This window comes from Buteo buteo, chromosome 4 (assembly GCF_964188355.1).
Source record: "Buteo buteo chromosome 4, bButBut1.hap1.1, whole genome shotgun sequence".
Classification (NCBI taxonomy): Eukaryota; Metazoa; Chordata; class Aves; order Accipitriformes; family Accipitridae; genus Buteo; species Buteo buteo.
The window spans coordinates 30,321,478-30,341,816 of record NC_134174.1 but is presented as its reverse complement, the minus strand read 5'-3'; the positions used below and the strand labels follow the sequence as shown (position 1 = coordinate 30,341,816).

Sequence of the window (20,339 nt, the reverse complement as noted above, 5' to 3'; positions counted from 1 at the left end):
CTATTCTTCTGCCATCAGCAGGAGGTTGCAGACCTTGGAGTTGGCCCGGTGCAAGGCAAACTCCCGCCCGGGCACAGTGCCCTGCCTGCCTTTTCGAGCGGTGCTGCTCTGGCTCCCGGCAGACTTGGAAACTGTGAAGATTTCTCTGTGGGACAAGGCGACAGCAAGGTGGTCAGGAGGCTGTGGTGGTGGATCTCATCGTCCTCCCAGACCAGTATATTTACCTGCAGAACTTCTCCTGATGGGGATGGAAGTGCCATGCCTAGACCATCACCATGAACTTGTGGTGTCCTTTGCCCCCTCCCTACTGGTTTCCACCCACCCTGCTCAATAAGTGTACAGGCATTAATTCCCTCCTCTCCCCAAGATGTCCTCCTTTATGTCAAACACGTCGTGATGTCTCTGCAGTATCTGGCCATATCCAGAGCTTACCTGTACGGGACCTGCTCCTCTCTCAGCTGCAGGCACATGAGCACTGGGCTGCTGGAAAACCTCAGGACGGTGTCAAAGTGGATTGAGGTCTCTACCTCTGTCTGGCTTCTTAAGGTGGCTTGGAGGAAAGGGGCATCTAGTTCTGCCTGGAAATCAATGGCAAGACTTCCCCTGCGAGAGGGAAACACGTGGGTCTGGTCACCGAGCAATGGCCCTGTGCTGGGTACCATGCACTGGCACCAAACAGCCCCATAAGCATCTTAATTTTAGGTCTGGCCGTGGAAAAACAGTGTGTAACCAATGCCTGCCAGACCCCTACCCAACGTGTCCATCGGGCAGGGCTGGACCCAGCAGGAGAAGAGCAGGGGGCTGTGGAAAGCCAGCCTAAGGTGGAGCATGCCTTGCGCTGGGTGCTGAGCCCTCCGGGTCCCCAGAGCCAGTTTCCCACCCACTGACCTTGTGTTGATGCTCGTTTTCAATTCCTGCTCCCAAATGCTCATGTCCATGTCGGCCGAAATGTCAAGCCCCAGCCCACCCTGGAGTTTGACGGCCACTTGCAGGCCAGACTGCAGAGGAATGACCTGGAAGACGGAGAAGGCAGACCTTGCTGTGACCGGGCACTGCTCTTGGCTGAGCGGCTGATACCAGCAGCGACTCGTGGCTGCTGGGACTACCCTTCCCAACTCCACAGCTGGGCTTGCATGGGAGGAACTTGAGCCTCGTATGTCCCACGGCAGAGCCAGCTATCCCGCTGTTCTACCAAATCCAGGAGACGTCTGGCAGTGCCACCTCGCTCTTAGGTCTGCGTCCGCAGTGAGTAACGCACCTAAAATCCACTGGCTCGTGCTATGGGATTCCCTAGGATTTGGTGTGGAGGCAGGTCACCCCCTGTCCTCCCCCCCCATCCAGTACCTGGTGATGGTCCATCAGCAGGAGGTTCCCTTTGACCACACTTGTGGGTTCTCCGCTGCTCAACAGGACCTTGGCCATTAAGTCTGTATATCCCCGAAAGAAGACGATCGGCCGCAACTGAACGTCGAAGAAGATGGCAGACATCCCAGCCATGAGCTCTGGCTCCTCTTCCCCTTCCAAGACGTTTTCTCCCAGCATCGACTCCATCCCTTGTGCTTCAATAGTGACCTAAAACACAGAAGCGGAGATGTGAAAACTGCATGGAGCAAAGCTGGAGAGTCCGTTTTGTGCCCCACAATGCTATTTCAATTGCTATACTTGTCCAACCTTTGGGTAGGGACCCTTTGAAGCAGGAGGACAGTGATGGGGTAGGTTGGATGGGGCATCCAAGCTCTCCCCAAGCACCTTGCAGAAGCGGTGTAGCATCCCCTGTTTTTTGGGGGGGCAGGGGACTCCCTTCTCCTGAGCAGGTCTGTCTGGCTTCACATTGGTGATGGGGGGTATGCATTTATGTATTTCTGATACAGGGCACACTGAGTGCAGAGGTGAGGTCAAGCGCCATAAGGAGATTAAGAAGGGACACAGATGGGGCTGTGGCACCACTGGGTTGGTGCTGTCACCCCCCTCACCCATGTATGTGCCCCCCAGCTGCTGTCCCAGCAGCACACCTGAGCTGCATGAAGCCGCCCGCCATGGCTGAGCAGGGAGAAGTCAGAGATGCTCTTCCTCAGGAATCCACCCTCCAAAAACAGGAGGTCCAGCTCAAAGGTGGAAAGCAGGTCCCGGGTGACTGAAAGGCAGAGACATGCTCATAAGCATCCCTGGGCAGTGCCTGGCACATCTGTTTTTGTGAATGAGTCACTGAATGGTGATGAACCATAAATGGTCTGAGAGCAGCAGCAGGACATGAAGGCTGACAAGAAAATAAAGAACCCATAGGTAGGATGTGCAAGGCTGGGATCCTGGCAAGTGCATCCCCTGTGCCCAGTGCTGCTAAGTCAGCACTCAGCAGGATGGGGTGGTTTCTTAAAAGAGCTTATCCAGACTGATTGCAGGAATTGGGAGGTCACTGGGTACATCTAAAAGCAGTATCCTGAGAGCTCCTTGGTAATTTGTAAGCCTCCTCAATAGATTGTGTGGCTAGTCCTGTAGAGCTGTCCCATCTATGGTCAGGGTGGCTGACATGCACAGATCTCATATGTTAACTGTTAAATATCTGATAAAGCTAAATGATTCAGAGGGGAAAGGTTCTCTGCACCATCTCCTTCCATTCTTGCAACAATCAAAGGATTTAGCATTGCAATGTTTTTCTCCCAGGTGTTGGCTATTTTGCCTTCACTGACCTCCTACAAGGCTAGGCTGAGCTAATTTGAAGAGGGACAGAAATGAGAGCTGAGGGGCGAAGATTTAAGCAGATATATGGCAAGTGTGGAATGTTGCAGTGTCTCTGAAGTTTGATGATTTTTATCTCAGTACAAGGATTCTCCTCTTTGAAGAGCTTATTAAAAATACCTAAGGAACTGAGGACTGGAGCTAAATACCTTGACTTATCAGGAAAATCATAGAAACTCCCACCTACAATGTACCATTAGTTTCATCTCCAGCTGAAGTTCCTCTTTCAAATTAGCAGGATTTGGGAAAAGTATGTGGCACAGCCCAGCCCTTCTGCTGTAGGGGTGTCAGAGAAAGGTGGGTGTATGTATATGTGTATATATCTCTCTCTATATATATCTCAGGTGATGGCAACCAGCCAGCCTCAGCTGGTGCAGGGGCACATACTCAGAAACATCACACTGAGATTTTGGGGCATTTCTATAAAGCTGAGGCCTCTTCTGAAAGCTGCCTTTCCCTACCAGTTCCTCCTTCAGCCGTTTGAGGGGACTATGGGATCAGTGTTCTCTGTGGTGTCACCTGTCAGAGGTCCTGAGAAAGAAGAGGAGATGCCGGCTTTCGAGAAGAAGTTGTAATTATTTATCTGTGGGTCTCCCATGATGTCTTTCATTATCTTCCTAGAAGCAAGAGGGAAAGGGTATGTCAGCACTGGGAGAAAAGGAAGGGAAAATGTCAGTGGTCATTACAGAAGGCTGTACAAAGAAGGGAACATAGATTTCCAAAGTATTTCTCTTGGTTGCTGACTGCTCAGAGAAGTGTGAGCAAAAAGACAATGAGCAGACATGGGCTCCCCTGGAATTTCCCTCTCCTCTGGTTTATTAGGATAAACCAGTCAGATATTTTTGTGCGGCTTTTGCTTAGCTCTGAAAAAATGTTAATGCTCGGTTCGTTTTGTGCAGATAGGAAGATTAACGCAGTTACAAATTGTGCACTGCCCTGTGAGGCAGAGCTTTGGCCTCCAAGGACTCTGCCGAAGCCATGAGCCTGGATCCTGCTGCCACAGGGCAGGATGAGGAGGGACGCCAGGTTTCGACTGGCTGGGTGTCACCTGCATTAGCAGCCCTGCTGTTTTCCTCCTCCTGCAGCAGGGAATTTCCAGGCAGCTCCAAAAATTGATGCTAGCATGCATGCTTATTCAGCTTTAAAGGCATGTTGGGTCAAAAGCCACAGCTGGAGTGTGGAGGAGGAAAAAATAGCGATGTAGAGCTAGGGGGGAAAAAAGCAACCTTCCCCTCCAGACCGACCTTGCTGGGTGGTAGTCAGCACGCAGGCTGTTCTGGACTTTCAGCAGCAGAAACGTTGCCGTCTCTGTCTCCAGCTCCTTGGCAGCCAGCAGGATGTTAATGACATCCATGGGTGAGGGCTCGTGATCTAGGAGGATTTCTGCAGCGGCCAGGCGACACGTTTTTTCATAGTTCTTCCTCTTCTCATGGAAAATCCTCCTCATTGCTCGCTTCACCTGATGCGAGAGGCCAATTAAAATGGTGCTGTTTAGGGTGGTGATGTGCAAACGGTGGCTCCGTTTGCACCCCAGTGGCTTGGCTTTGAATGGGAAGAGGAGCACCAAGCCTTGGCAGCTTCGTTTCGTACCTTGCTGGAGATGTGCCGAGCAGGGAATTGCCGCAGGGCAGATACGGCTGCGGTGGTGATGGCGGTGGGACCCTCCTCAGCGTGGTCAAGGAGAGCGGGGATGGTTTTGGGGAGCGCTGCGTTCCCCAAGGCCAGCAGGTAAATGACCACCTTGGACTCCTCCTTGGCATCTCTTAGCCCTGCGAGGATGGTTTCCACCCCACGCTCCACCTCCTGCTCGGGGTTGCAGGAGGGCAGAAGAGAAGGAGAATGAGGGGAGGGACAGGTGATGTTTTGGGCATTCCTGGAGGCGGGATGGCGGGGGGTCTGAAAAAGCGAAGCGTGGAGGTTTGCAGAGAACCCACCTGCAGCCCACACAGCTTCTGCTGGCATAGCTTGCCGACCAGAGAGCCCACGGCAACTATCCCTGTCTCCTGGACCTCGGGGGCCAGCTGCTTCCCATCCAGCTTGTCCTAGGCACCGGGAGAGGGGTATTAGGAAATGGGAAAAAAAAAAAAAAGGGGAAAAAGACAGAGGAGGGTATGCTTTACCTATTATCTCAAAGTATTTACCAAAAAAGTAACGAAAAATTTGTTCTTGCCTGTCTTGAAGGAGACAATGCATGGTTTAATTGGATAAAATGCTGATTTTTCACAGTGGCTTTTAATTAAGCTTTTATTATCTGTAATGCACTGACATAAAGCAATTTCTGCTGAATGCTTTTCCTCGGAGGAGCATCTACTCCCATCACTGGTGTCCCATTAAAAGCACATAAAATAATCCCATAAGCGGGAAGATATATTTCTACAGAAACTGATTTCCTTTTCCAGGAAAATACGCTTGCTGTTCCCTCCTGGCTGAAATGGGGTGAGGACCTATCCGGGACTCAGGGAGGGAGAGAAATGTCTGTACTTACTAACACCAGGTGGAGAAGCTCTCCTGAAGGCCGGGGAGAGAAAGCTGCTGCATAGAGAAACTTCTCCAGCAGGGATTTGGGCTCCTTGCTGAAATCCAGAAAGTCCGAGAGAGCAGCCAAGGATGCCACTGACTGTGCAGCCGCTGCTGTCTCCACAACGAAAGGGCTGGAGCAAGAAGAGGGAGGTAATCAGTGGCATGACCCACCGGTAGACCTGGAGAAGAAATAAGGTACCCTGTGCAGTTCCTCATCCCCCTTTCTCTTCTCCATGCTTTCCTCTTACTTTGAAACTCACAGGAGCTTCAGTTTATGGGTTAAAAAAACCCTAGAAGGTTGGCTCTTGCTCCAAACTCACTTATGTCTAAGTATTTCACTGCAGAGAGGAGCCCGGCCCCAGTGCCCACACTGACAAGGGATGGATGCTATGGCCATGGGTGGATGGTCTGTAAATGACAGACCTCCAATGATATTTGCAGAAAGCCTTGCTGGAGCATTTGCTCTGCTCCAACTCCAGGGAAAAAAAAAAAAAAAAAAAAAAGCCATGCGTTGTTTGTACAGAACAGGCATTAAGGAAAAACAGACTATGTTTGCACTAGTGAGGACAGCCAGGACAGCTGCCTGGACCAGGTATGGTGTATGGACCAGCACCAAATGACCATAGTTGCCAGGGCCAGGAATGCCCCTATGTGCCAGGGCTCTACATGCACAGAAAGCCAATTTTGGCAAAATAGCTCCTGGGAGTCTCACAGCATCTCCTCGGGTGCTTTCCTCAGCAGCTGCAGAACATCTCTCTTCTTGGCGCTGCGCAGCATCTGGATGAACCTCAGGAACTGCCGTGTGGTCGCCACCTTGGAGGTGTCTGCTGTGACTCTCTGGCTGTCAAAAGCCTTCAGGTAGGCTCTCAGCTGCAAAAATGAGGTTTGTTAGGTGGAATTTAGCCTCTTTTACACCTAATCCTGAATCATGGGATTATGTTTATACTTGGGAAATATTTAGGAGTGGGAGGAACCCATGGGGGTCGCACAGTTGCCTGCAGGCACCTACTGCAGCCTCCCACCCCCCACTGCTGAGGACTTGTGCTGAAGCCCAAACGCCCCAATCTGTGGTATGTGCCAGGAAAAGAGCAGGAGAAACTGTGAGCATCACTGGTGCCTGAAAGTCATGGCAAGTCCAGATTTCCTAGGTGAAAAGCCTGGAGGACTTGAGGAGGTAGAAATAACCCTTCCTTTGTCGTTGCTAGCCTGACCTGTGGTGGAAATGTTTCCTGACCTCAGACCTGTGATGAGTTTAACCCAACTGGATGTGCCAGCTGTGGACCAGGTTGCTTCTCCCATCACAGAAATGCAGCTACGTCTGGAGGGACAGAGGGGTCTTTCCACCATGGGTAGCAACATTAGGCACTATTTAAGAGAGGTAACAAGGCAGACTGCTGCTCTACAGCGCTCCCGGGGCCACATCCTGCCTTGACAGCGGTAACCGGCCCCTTCAAATGCACCATTGTGGTTTAACCCCAAATCCTACAGCCTTCTGCCCGCCCAGGTGCCCAGCTTGGGGGAGAACATGGGGTGAAGTTTGGGGGTAGGTAGCATCACTGACCGATGGGCAGTGGGTGCAGACCCTCCTGAAGGGCAGGCTGGCCATGCCCAGGGGCTGGTGCCGTCCCTCCATGCCAGCCAGAGCATCCTCAAGGCTTTGGCCGGCCACCTCTGCTGGGCTGGGCTTCGGAGGAGACACTAGTTGGAGCTGCTGCCTGTGGAGGGAGAAGAAGTCATTGGGAAGCTCTTCATCATTTACACCCGCTGTGGCTAAGAGGCTGGTTGGGTTCATACAGGTTTGGAGAAGGAGCAGATGCGGGGGGAAGCTGTCAAAAGGTGTCTGGTGTTCCCTCTGTGCCATGCCCAGCTGCTGGACCCTGTCCTTCTTGCTGCCTGCACCAGGCTGTGCCAGAACTCCAACAGATGCACTTTCATCCCATGCCAGGCTGCCCAATTCGGGCAGTGGTACGTGGGGACATCACTCACCTTGAACTGATTTTGATGCCAGTGGTGGACCTCAGGGCTGGAGACACCATGTGGCTTTCCTCTGCCATCACAGACTGGAGGAGATTGTCCTTCACCATGTACTGGCTTTTGCTGGTGGGCTGCCACTCGACTCCAAAAATCTTGAAAAAGGAAAAGAAAGGAGAAAAAAAATGCAACCTTTTCTCTCTTCCCCTCTCCCCAGGTGATTTGTCCCCTCTCTATTAGCAGCAAAAGAGCTTTCCAGACCACAGTGTCATCCGCTTTGCTTGCAAAATGCAGGAAAGGGAAATCCAGAAGAGCCCAACCTCTTCCCAGATGGAGAAGGCAGCACCAGGTGAGGACCACGGTGAGCGGATGCTCTCGCCCGTGGCTGCTGTGGGGAGATGGACTGGTGACACTGGGCAGACTTTCTCTTTCATCACAAGGTGGTGTCACCTTGGCTCAGCCACAGAAGGAAAGGGGAGCAGGGAATGCTTCTGCCTGGCATGGGTGATGCCTGGAGACTGCAAACTGGAAATAAATGCCTCCCAAAGCCTTGCCCTTCCTTCAGGTCCATTGGACAGTGCTAGCTCTGTAGCTGCCCCAACGCAGCTGCGTGGCGTGGGAAGAGGTATGGCCCTCAATGCCAAAACCCACCTCATCCTGACGAGCATCAGCAAGGACATTCTCTGAGCGAAAGAGAAAGCTAAGCAACAGCAATTTCCACCGAGCTTATGCCAAAAAATGCTCGGCTTCCTCGCTGCGTGGCGACCTTGGGGAAGCTCTCTGGATTTTTTTTTCCTTCCGAAAGAAATGACGCACTTGCTGGACTTCACCTCTGCCTCGTTCCCCAGCTGTGGTGAGGGGAGCGCTGGTCACACCAGGAGATGTTATCGGAGCAGCTGGGCTTGCACGTGGCCCGTCTTGGGGAAGGGGAAGAGGTGAACTATGTGCAAGCGGTGGTTTTTGACAGCAAATGGCATTAGCAATAATAACATCACTATCTTAATAGAAATTTTCTTATCCACAGGCTTTGCCTTTTACAGAGCGGGGCAGCATTGTTATTTCGCTGTCACAGCTATGGATACAGACAAGGTCCAGAGAGCTGCCTCAATCCAGACGGCAGGCTTGTGGGAAACCCCTATTTCCAAAAACATGTGCTGTGCAGGTTTTGTTACTTGCTTGGGTAAGTTTCCCATGATTCATACCCCTGAAAGCTTTTATTATATGAACACTCAGAGTTTGACTGCCAGGTGTGGAGACCCCTGCCGAAGCCTGTGGACTCTTTGTGCAGTGATGTCCATTTTTATATTGAATTCAGTACTATATATATATATATTTTTTAGAAACCCATCAGCTTTAACCATGGCAGATATAACTGCATTAAGACCTGCAGAGTTTCATCTATTTATGTCAGGGCTGAATGCAGGGTATTGCTTTAAACAAAACAAGCAGTGGTCTTTGGTCCTGTCCCCTGTCAATCTAATCCCCAATCCAATGAGTCTGAGGTCCAGAAAACATTTCTGTATCTCCACTTTCCCAAGCAGGATTATCTGACAGGTCAGAACTGATAACAAGGATGGGGATGGGATGACCCAGGACATCTTTTGTGCTCCTACCCACCTCGAAACAATACGCTCCTCCCGAGGTATGTTGGTGCATCCCACTTTGGGTATGGGTCTAAGAGCTAGAGTCCCATCCCAGGCTGGTGCAGAAGGCTGAAGCCAGCTGAAAATGGGACTCAAAACCCACCTGCAGGAAGATTTTGGGGACAGCCCTGATGTACTTGACATAAGTTGAGCCCACCACCGCGAGAGCAATGGACTTGCTTTGTTTACGGAGGCGAATCCAGAGTGTGGCTTTGCGCAGCTGAGGAGATCTTTCGTCTTTGTGATGGAATGGTTGGACACGGCATACGTGACTTCACAGCTCCCAGAGACATCCTCCTGAAATGCAAATGTAAGTGACCATGGGTAAGGGTGATCGGCTTTGATCGAGCCTGAATAAAATGATCTGTGTCGAGGACAGACACAAAAACCAAACTAATAAATAGAAAAATAATCAAAAAGCTAGAAAATGGGCCATATGTGGGGGTGTTAGCTCCAAGGGCAGGAAATTTGCTTTTGCAAATTCAGGCTAACAACAGCAGCAGCATCTTTGTGTCTGCATTTTGGATTTTGAGGATATTACATGTTGTTCACAGGTCAGTCTGGCATCAGCTGAGCTCAGGAGGGGGAGATTTCCCTGCTAGGTTGGGTGAAGTGAATCCCACTTGGTAGAAATCCCTGTAGATTTTTTTTTTTCCTCCACTTTTCCCGCTGCCCAGGGAAAGATGACGATTTTGTCAGTGTGCCCATTCCTGAAAATCATCTACAGATGATTTTTTTTTTTTAATTGATGTTCATAAACCCCTTCTGTCTTTCCAATAGTCATCCTTGCTCACAGCCCAAAGGCAGCTGGATCAGCAAAGCCCATGACGTTTATGCTGAATTTTGCCTCCTCTGCCAAAGCACCTGGTCTGACTGTGCTTTGGGGCCAGCTCTCCTGCTGCACCATGGTCCCTGGCTTTTGGGCAGGATCTGGCCCCAGCTCTGCACCTACCTCCACTGCGGTGCCAGCGTGGGGCTGGAGCTGGAGCAGACTGATGACGCCTCGCTTCAGGTTTGAGATCAGGATGCTTTCTGCTTCGTCCCCGTAGAAGGCTTTGACCTGAGAGGGCAAGAGGTGATGTCTGCCTGCGGGGGTGGCTCTGCGGGCTCTCCGCTGCCTTCCCTGCTGAAAGGCATCTCCCCTGCAACCTAAGCAACACCCTGTAGATACCCAAAGATTTTTCACAAGGAGGACCCTAACTCTCAATGGCACAGGCTTTGTGGATACACGCTCACAAATTTTCCCTTTCATTCCCTGTGGTGGTTTTCCCAAGCCTTAGAGGAGAAGGTCAGAAAGGAGCTCACATCCCACAGTAAGGACCGAGGCCCTTTTCACCCAGGATGCTGCAGCTCCAGCCAAGCCTTCAGCCCCTTTGGAGGATGGGGCTGCAACTAGGGTCACACTGGAAGACCTGCATTTGCCACCCTGTCCAGTTCCTCGTGTTCTGGTATGAAATCAGAGGTGGAGCAGGAGTTTGTACGGGCTTTGTAGCCGGGAAAATTTGGGATGCGGGCAGGAGTGCTCTGCAGAGGGCATAAGCAAGTCCAGGAGGTGTCCAGCTGACCTTCCCGCTGCTCCAAGAGATGAACACCGGCTGCTGGAGCTCTGCCCGTGCCTCCTGGCTCAGTGCAATCTCTGCAGGGGCACCTCCAGTGCCATCCTGTCTCCTCTCCTCTTCTGGCTCATGTTGGGCTTTCAGGTCGCGGATCTATGACAGCAGAAGATGGCAGAAAGCAGTGACCGAGCACATCTGCTCTAAGGCTGCTGGGCATTTTACCTGCAGGCGATGGCCTCTTGGTCACAGAGGTCATTTTTTCAGGTGGCTTGGACTAGAAAGTGAAGGGGGTAAGGAAAGACAGCATCACTGCTCCCAGGAGGAGTACCTGGCTGCAATGGATTTACCACCTCACTCACCTGCACCTGGAGCAGCTCTTCCCCGCCGGGGTCCCTCCAGAGACGTTGCAGCTGGACCAACGCCTCAGCCCGCAGCCAGGCTCCCCGCGGGGACGGCGGGGACACGTGGTCCAGCTGGAGATCCAGGGAATAGCGGTACTGATACAGGGTCTCAGGCTGGAAAGAAAGCGGCTGCAAGTCCCCTAAGGAAAGATGCAAATGTTGAAGGTACGTGGTCACAGACCTCAGTCGCTCTGCTTGCTGCAGCCAGCATCCTCCACCCTAGGGAGGACCTGGACCCACAGGGATGCTTGTGACCTGCATCACTTTGCCTCCTGGAAGTGTCATTTTTACGCCAAGCAGCAGGTATAACTGACATGTTTGGGGGAGAACATGGGAAGGTTTTCACAGGAAATTATTTGTGCCTGCAGTTTGGATATTTGGGTGTTCTCGGGGTGACAACTGCTTCCTGTTTGCATTTTCAGTCCTGCCTTAGAAATGATGGCCGGGGGGGGTCCTCTGTGGGAACTTCAGGACTTTTTGAAACTGCCAGAGAAACACACTTTAGTCCTGAAGCAAAGTTTCCTGAGCATGCCCACAGACAGGAGGGATGGCTCTGAAGTGTCTTTTCAGCATTGTGCATTAACTGGGGCAATGCTAGCATTTTTATTTAGAGAAGAGAGGTCATATTCTTCATATTGTGTGTTTCCCGTCCGAACTGCCAATTCTTAATTAAATCACTGACTTTGTGATGGGGCAAAATGAAGTTGATGGGGCAGCTTAGGATGAAAACCCTTGCTTTAATCTCATTTATCTAGAATTATTTGGAATCCCTTCTTTTGTTCATATACAAATAGGATTGTAGGGGGGAGGGTTGCCTTTGCCATGACATAACCAGCCTAATCTATTTTCAAAAGTCATTTGAAATTCTCTTGCAAATCTGATGCACTTGCTGGGCTTCTGAAATGTTTTGTAGTTTTGCTAGTTCTGTTATAATGACAAGTGAAAGGAATCGATGGAAATCCAGCTCACTCCCTGGGGCTTCCTCCATGAGTTAGCCTGAAGAGTTTCTATATTTCTGCACTGTGTGCAGTTTAAAAAGCTTCAGCTCTCTGGTTTTCCTTACCCCCCAGGGAGGACTTCCATGGTCCCCAAAAATTTCCCTGCCTCGGGAGATGCTCAGTTTGCATTTGTGGCAATAACTCTTCCCTCCCCGGCCGGAGACTGGGGAGATATTGTGTTAAGGCGAGCCCCGGGAGGCTCTTTGTGCACCAGGATGAGCATCCCGCCTCTTGGGGTATCTGGACCCCATCGTATCCCTGGACCCAAAGTCTCTTACCTTTTGCTGGGGTCACGAAGGAAAAGCAAAGCAGGCAAATGTATCCCAAAAACGCCTGCAGATTCATGGTGGGCTCTGGGAGCTGGGCGGGAGACGGGGAAGGAAGGAGGGTGAGAGAGGGACTATACAACAAAAGTGGGCAAGATTTGCAGCGTCAGGCGGTGGGGCCCAGCCTCCCTATCCCCGGCTTACACATCCAAGGAAAAGCAAATAATTAAACCTTTGCACCAACCCCCAGCAGCCACGGAGGGTTTGGAAATCAGCTGAGGTTTGCCAAAGACCAGTGGGAGGGGAGGAAAGCTGCAAAAAAAGAGCTGCCAGAACCATTATGGGGTGGGGAAATTACCAATTTGCCTTGATATGGGAGGGGGATGCTCAGAAAGTTGCTCTGTCTCTTGGTGAACCATCTCTTCCCACCAGAGGGGAAAGGGGGAGAAATGGTTGCTTTTAAAAGACAAGACCCAGAAGGGGGAAGGGGGAAAACTGCTTTTCCAAACTTTTAGTTAGAGACTGGGATTTGCAGCCTGGAGGCTCAAGTTACTTAAAGGGCCAGGCCGGAGGGGGATGGGGAAGAGCCCACTGATGGGTCGGACTATGAACACAATTACCCCCCCCTCAAAACAGCATGGGAAGCAGTTTAGGAGGGGGGTGTTTTGCTGGTTGTCCTCCACACAGCCTGCTAACCCCTTGGCCCGTCAACCGTGCATTTTTTTTTCCTCATGCATGAACTTTCTGATTGCTGAGTTTAATTGGTTCCTAAAGACACCACAGACTGGAAAGGGCCAAAGTCCCTATGAGGTGGGGACGGAGTGGCTTAGGGTCCTGTGAAGTCTTTTTGCCAAAAAGAGCGGGGCACATCACCCCCTTCTTGTACAGGGATCTGAGAGGCAGTAATGTCATTATGGAAGCAATCTGCATGTTGCGGTGGGACCAAAACCCAATGGGTTTGGTGTTATGGCATTTTCAAGGGCATATCTTCCAGCTCTGCATCACCACTGGGCTTTCAGGCTGCTACTGGGACCTGAAAGGCAGGGCAGATCCAGCTGTGAGCTACTTGGGGAAAGTCCAGCTATATTTTCCCATACGTGGTGTCTCTACTTGGTCCTCTGATGGTCTTTATGGACAAATATCCCATATTTAGATTGAAGCATTTTCTTCTCCTTATTATTGTCTTACTTGCTGGTCTTCATTCAACAGTTTCCTTTTGAGTGACAACCATTAGGGCTGTCCTTGAGTTGGCTGCTCAAGATGTACCCATGGGGTGTGACACCGTTAGTTGGGAGAGTCTGCCTGCATCAGCTTCTCCTGGGATGCATGGACCTGGGGGCACTTCTGCTCTGCCAGTGTGCTCTGAGAGAGCAAAGCACACTGGGGATGGATGGAAGTCCTGCTGAACACAGAAAGCTTTAGCCCTTTAGCCAGGGTGAGGGGAAAAAAAAGAGATATTTCAAAAAGCAAAGTGGTTGTTAAGGGTCTAAGTCCCAAAAGTAAGGTGCCAGGGTGTTTGCTGGTTGCAGCTAAACATATTACCTGGAGAGGAAAGGCAAACATAAACAGCTTGTGAAAAAGACCCTGCTGTTAAGGAGGCTTCAAACTCACACTGAACTTTGGCAGGTTTGCTTATTTAGACTTGGCTGCTGAGTCCTTCCAGGACCGGGGTGTGGGAAGCCGACAAGCTGCAACCTGCTTTCCCGTAGGCAGCTCTGGACTGCTGATTGCTACCCACTGGGAAGTTTGAGAGGTGAAACCGTGTGATAGTCACTCAGCAGAGTTTTCCAAGCGGTCCCAAGGAAGGGAGTTTATCCACTGCCTGTGTTACTGGGCATGAGCTGCTGAGCTCCCACTCGAAATCTGCGTGGGAGGTGTCTTGCCGTCATCTAGTGATTGCCTCTGTTATAATCTCATCCTCATGACAAGATAGCAATAGGCAGGGAAAGTAGTCATGTAGCTGGAAAGTCACCAGGGATGGGATTTATCTCTAGGTTCCTAAATCAGGTCTTTAGACTAAACCAATCATCCCGGATCCTTCTAAGGCAGCAGAAAGAGAGAGGTGTCTTTGGAGGATGCCACGTGCTGCTTATCTTAGGCACTGCCTTGCTGTGACATTAATCTCCCTCTGATGGTATTTATTTAACTCTATCAATTATATAGGAAATTTAATACCTAGCTCAGACTTTGATGTGTAACTTTGAAATGAATCCCGCCCTCTGATGTGCGGCTTTGCCAGTCACTGCGACAATTTCTCTGCCTGGTGAGAAAACTCCCCCAGGTTTGTTAGTGCAGGAGGGGAGGCTGGGATGCACGGTGAGTTTCAGTGCCTGCTTTCACCTGGTTTCTCTTCCTCCAGACCCAGTTCTTGCTTCTGTCTCTGGGAGAATCTGTGAAAGAGTAAAGCAGAAGAAATGAGATGTTTTATATTCCTGGTGCTGGTCATGAAAATGAAGGGCAGATGGTTTCGCCTGTGTTTGTCCACTCCATAGTGACTATAATACACCTCGGCTGTGGGTCCAGGCAAAGGCAGTGCTGCCCAGCGTGGCTGCACGGTTACCCATACCCCGTGCTTTCGTCCCTGTACTGCTCAAGTGACGGGATAAACGTCAGTGAGCTTTGAATCCATCCCGCAGCTGAACCGAAAGAAGGGGAAATAAAGTATTTATGCAAGATTAATTTCACCAGTATCCCCTGATGCATCTCTTCCCACACGCTGGTCCTTTCCCGTATGTGGGAGAGCCCCGGAGCGTAGTGTCCCCAGGCTCCCTGGACCTGCTTTGCAGGTATGTGCCGGGCTGGTCAGTGCTCCTGTGCGGATCCCCAGGGGCCAGACCCGCTGTGCTCCCCGGTCTCTGCCCCCACCGCCTCCAGCTCAGGCTGGAGGTTGGCAGCCGCAGTCTCCAACAACCCCAGAACGATGGTCTTTTCAGTAAGAGGAGGGAAAAAAGGAAGCAGAAGGAAGCACATTTCCACTGTTGCATTAAAAGCTTTGATAGTAGTGTCACAAGCTGATCCTCTTTTCTCGACCTTCACTTTTAATTTCCACTTCAAATTTAACCAACTTTTATAAGGCCTCCAATTTGCTAACCGTTCTTCCCAAACCCATCCGGGGCTGTTGTGCTCTTGGAAAGATGTCTTGTGAAACTTTGCAAACCTATGCACGGGTGCATGTTCCTAAAAACAGTGCTGCTGAAACCTTGGGTGCTCCTCCAGCCCCTCGCGTATCACCCAAGGGAAATGTGATCTCCTGTTTCCATCCGGGCACAACCTGCCAGTGCAAATCCTCTTCTAATAAATTAAATTACTGTAGTGCGGTCAAGGATATGTCTTTATCATTTCACTTTTTAATTTGGATGCTGTGCTGCTAATTCCCTTTTGGAAATGACACGGTGGCAAGCTTTATGGACGGAGTTGGGGTGCTGAGCCCCCCACCCTGGTCCCCAACCCTCATGCTCCAGGTGGTCCTCACCCCGCTGGCTGGCTGCCGAATCACTATGGGAGAGTCTGGCTGCAGGGACTGATGCAGCAGCTCTGGAACCCATTGGCGGAGCTGTGATGGTCAGTGTAACCAGGTCACCGTGCTCCAGGGTCAGGGAGGCACGCGGGGACATTGCCACCAAGGTGTGACGTCAGGGTGGACTTTGGCAAAGGGTGGTCAACCTGCCCAGAGGCTGAACTCGCCTACGTGAAAGCAGGATGGGAGCAATGGGGACTGTTGCATCAAAGCCCATTGACTGCAAGCCTCAACCCGTGGCTGTGTTCAGGGGATTTTTCAGGTGCAGATTCTCATCAAAAATGTCTAGTGGAAATAATGAAATCCAAACACTCCTTACCCAGGGAAATATCAGTACCAGTGGCCAGTCTCAGGGCTTGGAGGCTACTGTACTGGGGTCTGAGCTGGAGACGCTGCTGCACCATCTCAGGGTTTTCCCAGCACAGCTCTTGGCTAGCTGGGGGATTTCCAGCTCTGTTTCCAGTATCTGATCACCCTGGGGCAGAGGGGAGGGTGGAAGGAAAGCCTGACTAAGGGCTTTGTTCTTTTCCCATTTTTTGCACATGATCTTTAGTTACGCACCCACTCTAGCCTCTTATTATTCAGGAGTTTGTAGGAAAGACCTGGAAGCAAGTAGAAAAAACCCCACTGATAAAATATGCAGATAGCCCAGAGGGGGAAGCAGGAGATAACAAAGAAGAGTACATAACAGGCCTCGGGGGTAAATCTTTACAGGGTGACTCAGTGGAAAAGAGCAAAGGCAAAGGATGCAGGCTGCACCTCCAGAGCAGAAGAGTGGTTGTCCTGAGGGACACTGTGGCTGCTGCTAACCAGGACATCCTGCAGCAGGTCCCCTTAGCAGCGGGGATGATTCACTGCGGCGCAAACTGCCGAGGGAATCGGGGGATGCTCCATCCCTCGGTAACCTCAAAGCCAGAAGGATGTCTTTGCTGGAAGACATTCAGCAACACAAGAACAACCAGGAGAAACTCTTCAGCTCTGCTAAACACAGAAGATGATGTGTTATAATAACTTATAGCAGCTTTACATCCCATTTGGTGCCATTCATCTTTTCTGCTATGGACCAGAAGCTTGTGAAAGCAGGTCTTGCTGTCTGCCTGTCACAGCCACCTCAGCTCCAGCTCTCTTCCAGCTGCTCCAATCTCTTTTCCTTACCACAAGCTCTTACTGCTGGAAGGGAAGGATAGCTTGCCCTCTGCCGAGTATTGTGTCGTGCTTTGCTTCTCATTTTCAGAGGTCGCCCCTTCCAGCTTCTGCCTGAGTCCCTTCACTCCTGTCCCATATCAGCTTTTCCATGCCCTGTGGCCCTCTATGGTTTTCTCCTGTGGTCCTCCTTGCCTGTCATCTGCAGCTGCTGATAAATCCTGGTCCACTGTCTGGGGTGTCGGAGTTGGGACCACGTCAGCTCAGCTGTGGGCTGAGGCAGGACTGTGCTCGTGATTCAAGAAGGGGAAAACGGCTGCGTCAAACCAGTTCTTGGTTTGGCTCAAGCCCCTTCCTTTTTGTTGCTGGAGGCATTGGCTTTGAGTGGTGAAGGCAGGTTTCCAGTGCTGCAGGGAAGGGGTTTGCAGGGCTCCAGAGACTACGAGTTTGTACGTGATCAAGGGATGCATATAGCGTATGCTCCAGATTTTGGATGGGAAAGCTCAAAGCTTGGGTTGGGGAGCAGGATTCCTCCAGCTGTGCCTCTCACCCTAAGCGAGGTGCTCTTTTGAACTTTCCTTGTCCCAAGGAGATTCCCAAAACCCCTTGAAGTCCTGAAACCACCTCATCACCAGGACTTATAAAAGTGATGGAGCAGCCTCTGACTGAATTTAATTCAGTTTTTTCTCCTTGTTGCATCCTCTATTTCTTTCTTCCCTTCCAAATGGCCTTCAGCCACAAAGCTCCCCATCATGCCCCCCACCCAGCACCTTTTCCTGCCTTGCCACCTCCCTTTTTTGCTATTGTAGCGGTAGAGAAAGCACTGACTCTGCCAACAAGCTCCCTCAGTTCTTCCCTCTAAGAAGAGTAAAACTGAAGGTGCACGAGCAGTTCCCACATCATCGTACTGGTGGCACTCAAAAGTCTCCAAAAGCCTTGACCAGAGAGGTCTCCTCTCATTTTTCACCCTCTTTGCATGCTGTCACACCTGAGTTGGGGATAGGAGGAGAAGCTCTGTCCGATGCCCTCCCGTGGATGGGTGAAACCAAACACTCACCTTGCTAGAGAAAGAGCTGGGTAGAGAGCCAAGCTTACAACAAAATGGTCTGGTGCGGGGAACAAGGCAGCATGCAGGCACGACAGGACCGTCTCTGACTGATGGGCCACCTTGCTCCACTTAATTGGGGTACTTCTAATCAGGTTGCTTGCAGCAAACCAAGCTAAAGCCATGATGAAATTTAATGGTGGTGTACCTAGTTTATTTTCCATGGTAATTGCACTTGCTTGGGAAACATGCAGGGGACGCAGAGGGTGTCAGGTGGAGAAGCTGAACTGTCCATTCCCCATCTAAGCTGTTGTCCTTCTAGGACCATGCATTGCCTCTGTCCTCCAGGCTGGAGGTGACTCCTTCAGGGGAAATCATGGAGATAACAGAGAAAGCTTGAAGGACTGTCTTCTACAGCCTTTTGGAACTCCTTGGGAGCAGATTATGATGCTCTCCTCCAAAAGTGTGCAGCACTTTATTAGGGTGATGAGAGGTAAATAACAGCCATGCAATGGTTCCTAAACACTCATTCAGCTGTGTCTGATGGGTGCTTCCTTGCTTTTCTAATTCTTTGGTTTATAAACCTGTGCAGGCTCTCTTCCTGCTAAAAGCTGTGTTTTAACTCAGAGTCTTCTTTACAGTGTCTGGTGGAGGAGCAGGCATAGTCCAGGTGCCCTGGGGTCGTATACAACATACCAGCCAGGAGGACCCATGAGGCCAAGTATGTCCAGTGTAAAGCTGAGGGCCTTAATGGGCTTTAATGGCCCAGAAGAGCCTCACCTGGGGCCTCCACCCACACCCATGGGCTCAGGAGCATATTTAAGCTCAGCTTCCAGGTTGGATGGGCTTAGTCTGTGCTGTAGCCTTGGTATCTGCTCTGTTTGTCCCATTTCTGCTGTTCCTGGATGGACCCAAAGCTGCTTCATGCCCTTGCTGTTTTAGGGAGTACTGATGGAGCCTTTTACGAGGACCCAGCCTCAGATGCTTCTAGACAGACCCTGTTGGTGAGGGCACTGCCTGTACTGGGTCACCCTAGCTCATCTCCCTGCATTGTATGGGGCCAAGGATCCTCCAAGGAGCTGTTATTATTCACAAAGTGTCTACCTCTTCCTCCTGCTTCCCCTTGCACAGGTCTCTGAGGTAGGTGGGATGTATCCTCTGTCTCTTTACTGTGCAATAATTTTTTGTTGGGCCAGGTATATTGAGCACCTGGGGTCTGACTCTGCCACTAGAGCTCATCATATAAATGCAATGAGATAATAGGAGCAATACTGTGCAATTTTTCTTTTTTTCTGCAAGACAAACAGCTTAGGAGATGATACAGATTCCTGCAAAGCAGCCTGTCACCTGCCCTGTGAGCAAGGGCAGGAAAGCATCTGACTGGTGCTGGTGTTACCTGTTTAAAAAGCAGACAATATTCAGAAACAAGTGAAAAAACTCAAATGCTCAGGTAGCAACAGTAAATATCGGGCTTTAAAAGGTTTGGAGCTATTTTATTTGTGAATCTGCCTTATTTTTTTATATAGCTCTGGTCTTGGACCATCCCTTTTTAAGGCAGTTCATGTAAGTTGGGTCTGGCAGCCAGAAGTGCTCTCAGCCCAGCCTGTTTTTTAGGCAATTGCTTCCCAGGAAAAAAAAATTAGATTGTGCTACCTAGGTGGAGGAAAGCAGTCAAGGCCGGTGATGAGCCTGTTATGAGACATAAAAAGAGCTGCTCTCCACTAACCCTGCGGAGAGGCTTGCGACCCCCCCCATTTGCAAGGCGCTGCCTATGCGCTTTGTGCTTTATTGTGTGGAGGTTGCTAGGCTGCATTTCTCGGGGCAGAAAACCTGCCTCCTTTTCCCCTTGTCTTCCTTGTTTCCTGCTGCCTGCAACGGGCTGTGAAATAACCCCTGGGCTTGGCTCCCTATGAGTTGTTGGTCGCTCACCATAGCGACGTCTTGGGGGGCACTCAATAGATGGGGTTGGGAGGGAGAGCCTGAGCACAGTAAAGTGGTAGGAGTTGGGTTTACATCTCAATCTGAGGTCTCCCGAGGCCTGATAAGCTGAAGAAAATACTTTGCTGTGTTAATGCACAATGATATTTTGTGCAATTGTGGGGAAAATAGGGCTGGGATTGACTTCAAGAGGTTGCCTGGCCCATTTCCCTGTGGCCAGCTTTGCCATGACGAATGGATGTCTGACCTCTTTGTAAAGAACCTCCGCTGACTGAGATTTCTCAGTTTCTATAGTGAATTTATCCCAGTGCTTTACTGTTCTAAATATGTCTTATTTTGCTGCAATTTCACCTTATTGCTTCTAACCCTAGCCCCATGTGACATGGAAAGTTGTTTCTTTTCCACTTTGAGAGGAATTTGAAGATACCTCAGCTGCAACCCTGTTTCCTTCCTCTCTCACCTTGCAGGTCCTGTTTTCCAGACGCCTGCTTTTTCCCTAGAAACCCTTGGCAACCAGCTGAACTACAGGGTCCGGTTCCCCAGGTAAGGCTCTGGTGTATGCTTGCTTTTCTACTTTCTGGGAGCTGTGGATGAAGGTCTGGCTT

The 20,339-nt window shown here is 50.7% G+C and overlaps 1 protein-coding gene across 1 annotated transcript; it reads right to left on the bottom strand.

Moving 5' to 3' along the window:
• On the bottom strand, positions 1 to 12,170 carry LOC142030601 (microsomal triglyceride transfer protein-like). The gene is made up of 18 exons (XM_075026856.1): positions 12,104 to 12,170; positions 10,786 to 10,967; positions 10,436 to 10,579; positions 9,823 to 9,930; positions 9,051 to 9,167; positions 7,243 to 7,382; positions 6,818 to 6,971; positions 5,969 to 6,126; positions 5,222 to 5,387; positions 4,671 to 4,778; positions 4,327 to 4,539; positions 3,981 to 4,195; positions 3,256 to 3,353; positions 2,013 to 2,134; positions 1,345 to 1,572; positions 889 to 1,013; positions 433 to 603; positions 1 to 145 (listed from the first exon to the last, which is right to left on the bottom strand). Exons 1-18 carry the CDS (start codon positions 12,168 to 12,170, stop codon positions 1 to 3), a joined length of 2,661 nt encoding a protein of 886 aa, XP_074882957.1.
• Between the last annotated feature and the right edge of the window lie 8,169 nt (positions 12,171 to 20,339).